This window comes from Bacillus rossius, chromosome 18, assembly GCF_032445375.1.
Source record: "Bacillus rossius redtenbacheri isolate Brsri chromosome 18, Brsri_v3, whole genome shotgun sequence".
NCBI classification, from domain to species: domain Eukaryota; kingdom Metazoa; phylum Arthropoda; class Insecta; order Phasmatodea; family Bacillidae; genus Bacillus; species Bacillus rossius.
This window is the reverse complement of record NC_086345.1, coordinates 8,276,433-8,288,687: the sequence shown is the minus strand read 5'-3', so window position 1 is coordinate 8,288,687 and position 12,255 is coordinate 8,276,433. Positions and strand designations below refer to the sequence as shown.

Genomic DNA, 12,255 nt, shown 5'->3' with positions numbered 1-12,255 from the left:
CTCGCAAGCTGGTTGGCTGGTTTATGCATGTTCGGCTCAGGTGGAACGTGACAATGAGTCACGCTTTTTTCGTGCGTGCAGTCTGTGTTTATCAATTTATAAGACGTTATCACGTCAAAAAAAGGTGAATGTAATTCCGAAATTCTCATTCAAAATTTTACTTTACAAAATACAATGTTTAGGATACACTTTTAAAAATGTCCATTGCCTGACGAAGTTGAGTGTGAAACATGTTTGCTAAATGGTGTACATCTGGCAAGAGAGCACACAGCGCGAAGAGAAAGTGAATGCGCACTGCCATGTAAGCATGGGACGTGCTATAGCAGCCAGTGTCTGACCTGTGACCCGCCAGGATGCCCATGAGGGTGCTCTTGCCGGCTCCTGAGGGCCCGAGGATCGCCGTCAGCTCGCCGCTCCGGAAGTGGCCGTTCACGGACTTGAGGATCACCCGTTGCTCTGCAACAAGTGCACACACACCCTATACACGAGATCTCACTCGCCACTGACCGCTAAACACCCGCTATCAACCCCGGCAGTAGTTTTGTGTTTTATATCTTCAAATTGGATAAACAAATTAATTTAATAGTAGTAGGGTAATGTTGTCGGTTCTGGATCACTACTCAAATAGGCACCCAATGATCGCCTGCGGGCGAAGGCTATCCAGAGTTCCCAGGACAATTCTCATCCCACGCCTACCCTTTTCCCCGGCCATATTGTAATACTTCTTGAACACCATCTTGGCCTCTAAGTGCACTGGTAGTTGTCGATATAATCGCTGTGTTTTCTAAACAACTTTATAAAATACTAAGTGTGGTGTGTTGGGTGCACTCGTCATATCGATGTTCGAAAGTAAATATTTTAACTATGCTAAACAGTTAGTTTATAAATAAGGAATTTTTTCAAAGGTTAGACATGGTCCTTGGAAGTCATATTGATTACTAGATGTTGTTGACTGCTATAGTTCGCCATATTTAATTGCAGTGTCGATTACCAGAGAATGCCTGGGTGTATATGCAAGAAAATTATGCAAAATGTCACCATATATATTTCAGAAGTATACACCTCATGTAATATCAAACTGAGCGGGCAGATCGCGACAGTGCTGTGCATAGTAGTATTGTGTTCATGTAAACACATATATTTAATTTTAAAAAATAGTGTCTGCAAATCGAAAATTGTTAAAATATTTTGAAGTAATGTGTCTATGTTGAAGAAAAAATCCTTGTGTGAGCCCTCTCTTCTACGCATAGAAGCTAATTGTAACACATATTTAAAGAACCATACTAGAAGTATGTATTGTTATTTTCTGACGATGGTGCCAGTGTGTGGTGTGTGGTGGGGTCAATTACCGAACACTCTGATGTCACGGAGGCTATCTTGGATGACCTTTACCTTTGATGTTGACCCCGGCATCCATTTTGGATCCACCATTTTGAATTCAGCAATTTTGGATTCCACCATTTATTTTCCGCCATCTTGGATCCCAACAATTTTTTTTCCACCATCTATCACCCCACTACTAGCATTGCAATTTTCGTTGCGGCTGCCACCTTTAAAAGCCATAAATTTTAGCTAGAAAATCTGGAAAAAGTTTAAATTAATAAAAAAATTATTTAATTAAATTTTAATATAAAAATTCCATCTTGAATTATAACATCACCCTTACAATTTTCTTTATGGTGCCATCTTGGAAATCCTAACTATTATCCGATTTTAATGGGAAATTTTTTATAACTTATAAATAATATAATCAAAAAGATTTTAATATAAAAATTACTTACATCACAGAGACCTGAGATAGAACCAGCTCAACAAGTATATCAAGATGAGGGAATTGACAGCATCTTGGAAGAGAGCGAAGGTGAACAGTGTTAAATGTCGTGTACAATAATTTGCACACCTCAACCAAAGCCTAGATCATAGCCCCACAGAGGAGAGTCTTCCATCATAATTTAAATTGTCTGTAAATGTTGTCACTATTACCGCTTAACTTATTGTTGCGTCGCTGAAGACACTTCACTGCCGCTGTCATCAAGTGACCAAGTCAATGAAAGAATTCGATAATGGTCGATGGAGGGCTTTGGACCTGTCGATGTCACCACCCTCTGTCCTGGAGGTGCTGGGGCCAACACCCAACAAGCCATGGCAGCCAGACATCCTGGTCTCGGCATACGCCAACCAATTGCACCATCGCCCGCCTTCATGCCAAAAGTCCGGAGCTCCACCACATGGTTTGCGCAATGGACAAAAACCATCAACTACACGAACGACGACATCTACTGCGAGGTCGAGAACGACACCTCCACATCCTTGTGTCAGGACCCATGTCCGCATGAGGCAAACAAGTGCAGATTGTTTGACATCTCTGGAGAAAATTACTTCTTCATACGAGTTGGACTACAGTGTATATTGTACCAAGTGTATTTTTATAGCACAACTTCCAACATGTTTGCTACATTCATCTTATATCTAGAGTCGTGTCGAGACTGCACACGCTATCGGCTTAAATGGGACCCGAAATATCCATAAAATACGGTGAAACCTGTAAAGGTGTTTGACTGCGAAGACCACAATTGCGTAATAATTATCTGTCACCCTAAATCAAGTTTTTCCTGTACACTTCAGGAACTTATAAACTCTCAAAACGGTGATCACAATCGTCGATACAACGAAAAGTGCAATGGGATCAAATCATTGCCGATATATTTACAGTGAAAAACCACATTGGCGAACATTTGACACATCCTGTAGCAGACATATGTGTCCCGTGGCCAAAACAAAGCAAACATTCCACAACATATATGGTTTTTAAAAATGTATGTGTTAAATGTGTTTATTATATTAAAAAATTGTCCAAGTGTTTTATGTAAACCTGTACCAATAAATGTAATGCAAACAAGTGTCTTCAATGTATCCAGACGTTATTGAACAGAGCGCATGCTGTCGGCGGGGGTAGGAGAGGGGTCACACATCCCCTGGCCACCGGAGCGCTGCTGCTTCAGAGCCTCTCCCGGGGCAGACAGCAGTTGCCGAGGTACGGCAGGTCGGAGGGTAGTCCGAGGAGACGAGGACATCCAGTGGAGGGACTCTGAAGAGTGGAGGTCGGCTACCTTGTTGGCGGTCTGCCGAATAGACAGAAGGATTGTGAAGGATTGAATGGTTTCCCCGCTGAGGTTTCCTCCAAGGCCCAGCATTCTGATTGGGTAGCACTCGTACCTGGTGGTGGTGCTCCGATCGCTTACATGTAATGCTTCGCTGATGTCTAGCGAAGCACTCCTTCTTTTGCGATCGTTAGTGAGCATCCCACATCCCACATAAAATAACTAATTAATATTTACCTGCAAGAAACACGTGGCTACATCTGTTGATGACAGCCAGAACTATTTGCATCAATTTGCTTTGCATTAGATAACCTAACTCTCACCACTGAATGGTGCTATTGTAATCAGTTAGAGTCATGTAGTCTTGTAGCCATGTAGCCTCGTGTCCTGGAAGCTTCGTAGTCCTGTAGCCTCGCAGTCTCGTAACCTTGTGTTCTGGAAGCTTCGTAAACATGATGCATTGGAACCTCGTAGACCTGTAGCTACGTAACAAAGTATCCATGGAATCATATAACATAATGCTGTTGGAGCAGTGGGAGCAAAAGAGAAAATGCCGACGAAGACAGTTGCGATAATTGGAGCTTTGTAGATGTGTAGCTTCGTAATCAAGTAGCCTTGTAATATTATAACATAATGCTGCTGTAGCAGTTGGAGCCAAAGATAAATTTCAGCCGAAGACAGATGCTGCAATTGGTGCCATGTAATCTTGTAGCTTCGTAGTCAAGTAGCCTTGTACTATTATAACATAATGCTGCTGTAGCAGTTGGAGCCAAAGTGAAAATTCAGTCGAAGACGGATGCCGTAATTGGTGCCATGTAGACTTGTAGCTTCGTAGTCAAGTAGTCTTGTACTATTATAACATAATGCTGCTGTAGCAGTTGGAGCCAAAGAGAAAATTCAGACGAAGACAGATGCCGCAATTGGAGCTTTGTAGACTTGTAGCTTCGTAGTCAAGTACTCGTGTAGACTTGTAGTCCTGTATCCTCGCAGTCTCGTAAACATATGTTCTAGAAGCTTCGTAGCTCTGTAGCCTCACAGCCTCGTAAACTTGATGATTCGTAGTCGTGTAGCCTCGTAACCTCATGGCTCGTTGTCGCATAGTCATGATGTCTTGGGACCTCGTATAATTTTAGCTATGTAGCCAAGTAGCCTCGTAGACTTGTAGCTACGTAAACAAGTAGTCATGCAATATAATAACATAATGCTGCTGGAGTAGTTGGAGCCGAGTAGACTTGTATTCTTGTAGCTTCAAAGACATGTAGTTTCGTAGCCACGCGGTCTTTTAGCCATGCAGTCTCGTAGCTATGTATAACTCGTAACCAGCTAGATCCTTTAAGACTCGTAGCCTTGTGGCATAATAGTCTCTTAGACTCGTAGAATTCTAGCCAAATATATTTGGAGTTGGTGAGACAAAAGACAGTTGGAGCCAATGACTGTAGGAGCCAATGACTGATGGAGTCACTAGACTGATGGAATCAATAGACTGATGGAACCAATGAATAATGGAGCCAATGAATATTGGAGCCAATGAATATTGGAGCCAATGACAAATGTGCGGCCTTTTTGATGATGGTGCTGCCTTTTCGTTGTTGGTGCCAGTGGCGGTTATTGCATTAGAGCACATTCGCACGTGAACCCCCTCGCCTCATTTAAATAGGCGCCTACTGTAATACTTAAATATCATACACATCGAATAATAAATAAATGCAACCCATTAACAATATTTTCCAAACCCGCCGCTATAGAGTAAGCGCAGCTAAGCTGGGATCGCACGTGCGATGGTGGCTAGGCGGGCGACGGCGCGCCGCTCGGCTCGGAGCGACGTGGTGGGGGTAGCTCCCCATAAGCCAGCCCAGGAGCACAGTCCAGGCGTGCGCAACACTATCCTGCGCGCGGCGCGACATTTCTTGTCCTGTTTCTCCCATTTTTGCTCGCTCTTCGAGGGTGATGACGGCGCTGTAATCACGTGTTATTGTTCTACTTAAGTGCGTTTAGAGCGACGTTTAAAAAGTTTGTTTTAACTACTAAGTTAAGTTACTCGTTATGGTCTTGAGTAAGTTAACAGTCTCGGACATAAAAACACTGGTGTTTCTAATTTGTCATTGGAAAATAAAATACATCAAAAAAGAAATTTCATGTGCAAGTTTTGTTTCAGTGATTGCAGACGAAACGACAGACATATCATCTTTATTTCAGTTGGTTATAGTTTTTCGCTATATGTTACCTAACGGGCAAGCAGTAGAACGATTCTGGCAGTTTGTAAATCCTCCAGGACATGATGCTGCGTCAATCGCAGAATGTATTCGCATTGTTTTGGAAAGTATTGTTGACAAACCCGAGAAATTGATATCTCAGAGTTATGATGGGGATAGTGTAATGAGTGGTCATTACAATGGTGTTCAGGCCATTATTCAACAAAATTATATATGTGCACATTACGTGCATTGTTATGCGCATCAGTTGAATTTAATTGTGACACAATCTACAAGCCAAAACCAAGTCCGTGTATTATTTTCCAATTTGAGTGATATAACTAACTTCTTTAGTCACTCACCACAGAGAATTGCTGTTCTTAATGGCGTTGTTGGTAGGATAATTCCTCGTGCTTCTTCTACAAGATGGAATTTTAAGAGTCGTACTGTTAACACGGTGTACGAGTACAGAAAACAACTGATTGAATGCATGAACGAAATTGAGTCGTCATGCACGCAGTCAACAACAATCAACCAGTAGGGAGCTATTCGGCGCATGTTGAATGATCCAGTGTTTGTATTTTGGCTGACAGTTTTTCACAATATAATGCCGCACGTAGACATTTTGTTTAATCAGCTACAAAAAAGGAGCATCGATGCCGATAAAGTTAGGAAACATGTTGACAGTTTTCGACTTTCATTTGAGAAAGAAAGAGAGAATATGGATAAAGTGAGAATGCGAACTGAAATTTCGGTTCCAGAGCAGCATTCTAAAAAAAGTAAAGTGGAAGATGTCCATATAAATAGAACTGTTGCAGCCAAGGAAGTATGTGATGTGATTACTAATCAAGTAAAGGAGAGGTTTTCTTTCACAACATATTATTCTGCGGTATGCCTTTTTGATTCCGAAAACTTCCAGGAATATGATAAGCAATTTCCTGTTCATGTTCTTGAACAAACAACCAAAACGTATCCTTTCTTAGATGAGGCTCGTTTGAAAACAGAGCTAGCAGTAATTTACAAGCGACACGACTTCCGAGTTATGGATGGATCAGCTAGTCTTCTGCAGTTTGTCCTTGAAAACAATTTACAGACCACGTTTATGGAAACACACATATTGTTACTTATTATTTCAACTGTTCCGATGACCACAGCTGAAGCTGAACGATGTTTCTCAACCCTGAAGAGGATAAAAACATTTTTAAAAAGTACAATGTGTGAAGACAGACTCAGTGCGTTAGTCATGCTTTCAATAGAAAAAGACATGATAAACAAAATACCAAATTTTATTGTCATGGTCATTGAATAATTTTCTTCTAAAAAAACATAGAAGGATAGATTTAGTTTAAAATAACTGCACTTAAGCATTTCAATTTCAATAATATTCTAAATAATATCCTCACATAATGTTTTCCTATGCTGTTTAAACCAGAGTTCGTAAATTGTTCAACTTAATTTTTAGGCGAAAAGAATTGTTCAGCTCATGTTACAGTGAATTGTTCAGATTCGTTTCAAGTTAAGATGTATATAGTGATGCTTAAAAAATGTTCTCTCAAAGGAAAAGATTAAAAACTAAATTAAAATTGTGAATACCATATGTTTATATTACTATTGTACTACTGTAATTATATTTTAGTGCTTAAGGAAAGTAAGTTCAAAGGAAAAGTAAAAACTACCGGTAATTCAAATTTTGTAATTCAATGCTGTATTTAAATATTGTAAATGTAATGCTGTTGTAAATACAATATATCTATTTATATATAATTACCAACCAAACAATGGATAAAATGATATACCTTATTTACAACTGGTCACATCAATAACACTCTTGCTAGCAAACTGTATCAGAATTTTGTGTACTTTACATTTTATGGTAATCATTTGTATTTATTAAAAAGACTTCACACTGCATAATTTAACATTTGCTCTATTATAAGTTTGAGCGGCATATCCGGTGGCTATTTTGGAGGTAAAAACTTCACTTTCGCCCCACAATAACTTGGAAAAAATTGTTGGTATTTATGTGATTTAAAATGCCAAAAAAGCACCATTTTACACATTAAAATCCAATTTTTTTCCAGGGGGAGGCCCCCGGACCCGCCGCTTCAAAAGGGAGGGGGGGGTCGGTGATTCTTTACATAAAGAGACCAATGCTGTGAACCCCCATTTTCAAAAGGCACCAGCCGCCACTGGTTGGTGCTTCCAAATGCGCTGCCTTTTCGTTGTCGGTGCTTCCAAATGTGCTGCCTTTTCGTTGTTGGTGCTTCCAAATGTGCTGCCTTTTCGTTGTCGGTGCTTCCAAATGTGCTGCCTTTTCGTTGTCGGTGCTTCCAAATGTGCTGCCTTTTCGTTGTCGGTGCTTCCAAATGTGCTGCCTTTTCGTTGTCGGTGCTTCCAAATGTGCTGCCTTTTCGTTGTCGGTGCTTCCAAATGTGCTGCCTTTTCGTTGTCGGTGCTTCCAAATGTGCTGTATTTTCGTTGTCGGTGCTTCCAAATGTGCTGCCTTTTCGTTGTCGGTGCTTCCAAATGTGCTGCATTTTCGTTGGCGGTGCTTCCAAATGTGCTGCCTTTTCGTTGTCGGTGCTTCCAAATGTGCTGTATTTTCGTTGTCGGTGCTTCCAAATGTGCTGCCTTTTCGTTGTCGGTGCTTCCAAATGTGCTGCCTTTTCGTTGTCGGTGCTTCCAAATGTGCTGCCTTTTCGTTGTCGGTGCTTCCAAATGTGCTGCCTTTTCGTTGTCGGTGCTTCCAAATGTGCTGCCTTTTCGTTGTCGGTGCTTCCAAATGTGCTGTCTTTTCGTTGTCGGTGCTTCCAAATGTGCTGTCTTTTCGTTGTCGGTGCTTCAAAATGTGCTGCCTTTTCGTTGTCGGTGCTTCCAAATGTGCTGCCTTTTCGTTGTCGGTGCCTCAAAATGTGCTGTCTTTTCGTTGATGGTCCTTCTATTTTTAATGTTGTTTTGACTTTAGTATTATTGTAAATGGTTCTTGATTTGACTAGTGTATTATTCCATACGGTGTTTGTATATAAGCGAGTCCTAGACAGCAGGATGCTCAGTTTGTTACTGACGTCGGCGGTGTAAGGATCACCTAGTTTGTTTAATCTGGTGCATAAATCGCGTAATTACCTGTTCTTGCGAACTCGATGGCATCTTTACCGACTTTAACGTCGAACTCGGTGGTTGTACCATCGACTACGGGAACCTTGACGACAGCTACGACGGAGAAGGTGCAGATCCCGTTGGAAACGACGGCGTCAACATTGGAGGAGATTTCAACAGATGTGATACCACCATCAACCAAAGTTTCATCATCAGCAATGGATACTTCCACTAATGAAGAGCGTACATTGCGTCAGTGCAAATACTGTGACGCATCATTTACTATCACCTCAAATGCTCGCAGACATGAAAAAAGCAGTTGTTCTAATAATGTTAAAAGAATACAATTTCAGTGCAATAAGTGCAATAAACTAATTTCACGTCTTTATAGCTTACATCTTCATTATAAAAAATGCTCCAAGAAAGTTAAGTGCGAGTATAATGAACATGGTTATTGTTTTGACTCATGTGTTGTACCAGCTGATGAGACTATATAAGTTAGACCCTGGTGATATGAACTTCTGTCCGTCTCTGACTGCGGTGATGAACGGATTGGATAGTTAGTCTTGTATTACATAATAGACCGGTATCTAGCTATTCTTGAGAACTCGATGGCATCATTACCACTATCTACACCAACCTGGATCGAACGTCTACCATCATCAGTGCAGAGCACGATGACAACGGTGTCTACAGCTACACCTGCTCTCTCAGCACAGCAGGAGATTTTGACGCGTGCAACATCTTCTGCAGAGCAGACCTCAACGGCTTCAGAATTTAACATGTCAGCATTGTTACAATGGGTATTCAACAATTCCAGTGTCATTGATGAAGGAAGGAGTATCCGGCGGTGTTCCATCAGCCGACTGCACGTACTGTGAGAAGATCAAAAACTTGGAATTACGGGATCATGTAATACACAATTGTAGTAATAACTCTGAACGCATTAAATATCGGTGCAACAGGTGTTTAAGCAAGTTTATACAATATGGAAGATTAAAACGGCACCTCAGGAATTGTGATAGACTGGCTGTACATTCATCGGAATCAAGCTGTATATTTTGTATCAAAACATTAACAAATATTCAAAGTGCACAACGACACGAAATATATCACTGTCCTTTTAATAAAGTCGATAATTCGTCTTTGTGTGAAAATTGTGGTGTACCAATATGTCGACCTGATAAACTGAATAGACATTTACGAACATGTAAAAGACTTACTTCATCCATTAAGAAGACTGTTTGAATCAAGGAATCCACAAAACTTTACTACTTTGACTGTGTATTTTTTTGTACTTGTATTAGTGTAGTACTAATGTAATAAAAGTTTTTTAAAAGAACTTGCGGTGTTTTTTATTTTCTCAAACCTGCCACTTTAGTGGTACTTTTTTAAAATATTAAAGTCGTTTTGTATCGGCCAGGGATCGAACCAAGGACCTAAGTCGATTATATCAATCAGTATATAGATTACAAATTTATTTAATGAATTTTGAACGTTTTCCCGAATCTCTAGCATTAAAATTACGCATTTCCAATATGGTGGTCTTGATGTCTGATAGGATGATGGTTGTAGAGGATTTAGAGTCTCTTTACGAATGTTGAACATAATGTATTGAAATTGTTATTTTTTACATTTAATTAAACATTATTGCTTCGATCGGGTATTGAACCGAGGACGGGATTCGATCGAATCAATATGTAAATTAATTAGTGATTTATTTAATGAATTTTGGAACTCTTCCTGAATTTCTAGCTAAATAGTTACGGATTTTCAAGATGGCGGCCAAATTTCAAGATGGCGGGTGTCACAGCAATAATAATGAAAATTTACTGCACTCTAGCGAATAAGAATTAAACTAACATGTCATCAGCGCACTCTCGCCGACGATACAATGATGATGGCTTCCAGCATCGAAGACAAGATGGCGGACATGACGTCATACTAGGTGACGATATATATGCTATGAAAAAAAAAGTGGTGGGAGTCAGTATGCCAGCAGCCACAGCGGGGGAAGGATCGGTCGTCATTTTTATTTTTTTTGCCCTCACCGGGGTTGAACCGAGGACTCCGAGCTCCGTGTCGTTAATGTATGTTTTTAAAATATTTTTTATTAAAATTTTATTAATTGAATTTTAAATTTTTTTTCATTAAAATCGGATAATAAATTTAAAGATGGCGGGCGTAACGGAAATTGCAGCGGTGACGTCATCATCCATGATGACGTCAGAGGCTTATCGTAGGCTGTAGACATGGATGCTTAAGCCTACATATGGACATTCCTAGCTGTTGGTATTTTTAAAGAATAAAACGGGAAATTTTCCCTCGAAACGGGAATTTTTCCCTCTAAAACGGGAAATTTTTTCTTAAAACGGGAATTTTTGAGTCATTTTGACTCATTTTTGAGGAATTTTGAGGAATTTTTGCCGCCGTGACTTCATAATCCAAGATGGCGGACCGACAATCGCAATCCACGCGCCGGCGCCATGTCCCCGGACCGCCATTTACATACTACTTGTATTATAAAAGAACCAGAATGTTACTCCCACCCTACCCTATTAGGGCGCACGTGTGGAAAGGGAACGTGGGGATGCCAGCCGTAATGTCGGTATAATCTGCAGTTGCCCGCTAGCCATGGCACAGAGTGAATTCTGTTTTACAAACGCCCTCAACAGACATCTTACACTATTATGTTTACATAAATAACAACTCCTTTCAATTGTTCAAAAAAATTGGTTTACATAATATTACACACAGGTAAAATGTTAGTGTTTCAAAACATGTTTTTCATCGACCGACGAATCAAACTTTGGTCCACGAAAGAGCCAGCGAATCAAGGTTTTACCATTCTTGCATTTCAAAACTTTTTTAACGAAAAAAAATGTCTTTAAACTTTTTTTTTTATTTCCTCCTGGTAAAAGCCGCCTGGAATTTTTTTTCCCGTTTATGTCTTCCAGAAAATACGTTCGAGCACAGGCATGTCTTATTCTAAAAGCACAGAATAATTCAACAGTCCAATTTCCCTCATACGACCTATGAAATATTTCTAGATTTTTCGAGATGCGCACAATGTCGCCGACATTATCTTTCTTCTTTCTTGGCTCCAGTTTATGCGTGTTTGAAAACACTGTTCGAAGCAAGCGATTGTCATATACGTGCTTTGGCTTCATTTCCATGGTATAATGTACCATATAATTGTATTCACTTACTATTTTTGGCAAGATATCGAACCACTTGTAATTTCCATTCGCTGTAAAATGTCTGTATTGTTTATTATTAATAATACGAATATTATGTTCAGCCATCAAAGCCTTGACTCTGCTAAACGGAGAGTAGTGGTTTATACCGTACTTTTTAATCAATGTATTTGGCTTATGCATTAAAATATTCTTTCCCGTCGTCCATCTGCAATAATAACAGCCTACGTTTTTGCTTCATAATATCAGTCATCGCAATCGTAACATCAGCAGCAGGCTTACGTTTCAAGGACCTAGTCTACATGAATTTGGAATAAGTGTATACAACAAGTAGACTATACCTGTAGCCCTTGATCGCATGAGAATATTCGAGCATTTCAATAAAATCAGACTGCTAATTGTTGTCCAATCATTTAATTATGAATTTTTGTCGTTGAATGTTGCGCCTTACGTTTTTATGCAACTCGCCTGCTATGGCATACTTTGACATGATTATTATTCAATTTATTATGATTCCAATAATTATTCATAATCAACCAAATTTCATTTTGTGCGAATAGTCCCCAACACTTTGCAATGCCATCGAAAGTCTTTGTCTCGAAACTAATTCATAGGGATCGTCCCAATAAACATAATCTTTTTTTTTTACCTAAATCGAGTTTATGTTGT

General features: G+C 39.9%; 1 protein-coding gene across 1 annotated transcript in view; it reads right to left on the bottom strand.

Annotated features, from left to right (window-relative positions):
- Window positions 1-12,255, bottom strand: part of LOC134541370 (ATP-binding cassette sub-family G member 4-like) — a 113,437-nt gene that overhangs the window by 28,137 nt on the left and 73,045 nt on the right. The window contains exon 3 of the mRNA XM_063384793.1: window positions 339-456. Coding sequence (XP_063240863.1) covers window positions 339-456 — 118 coding nt within the window. The remainder of the gene's footprint in view (window positions 1-338; window positions 457-12,255) is intronic.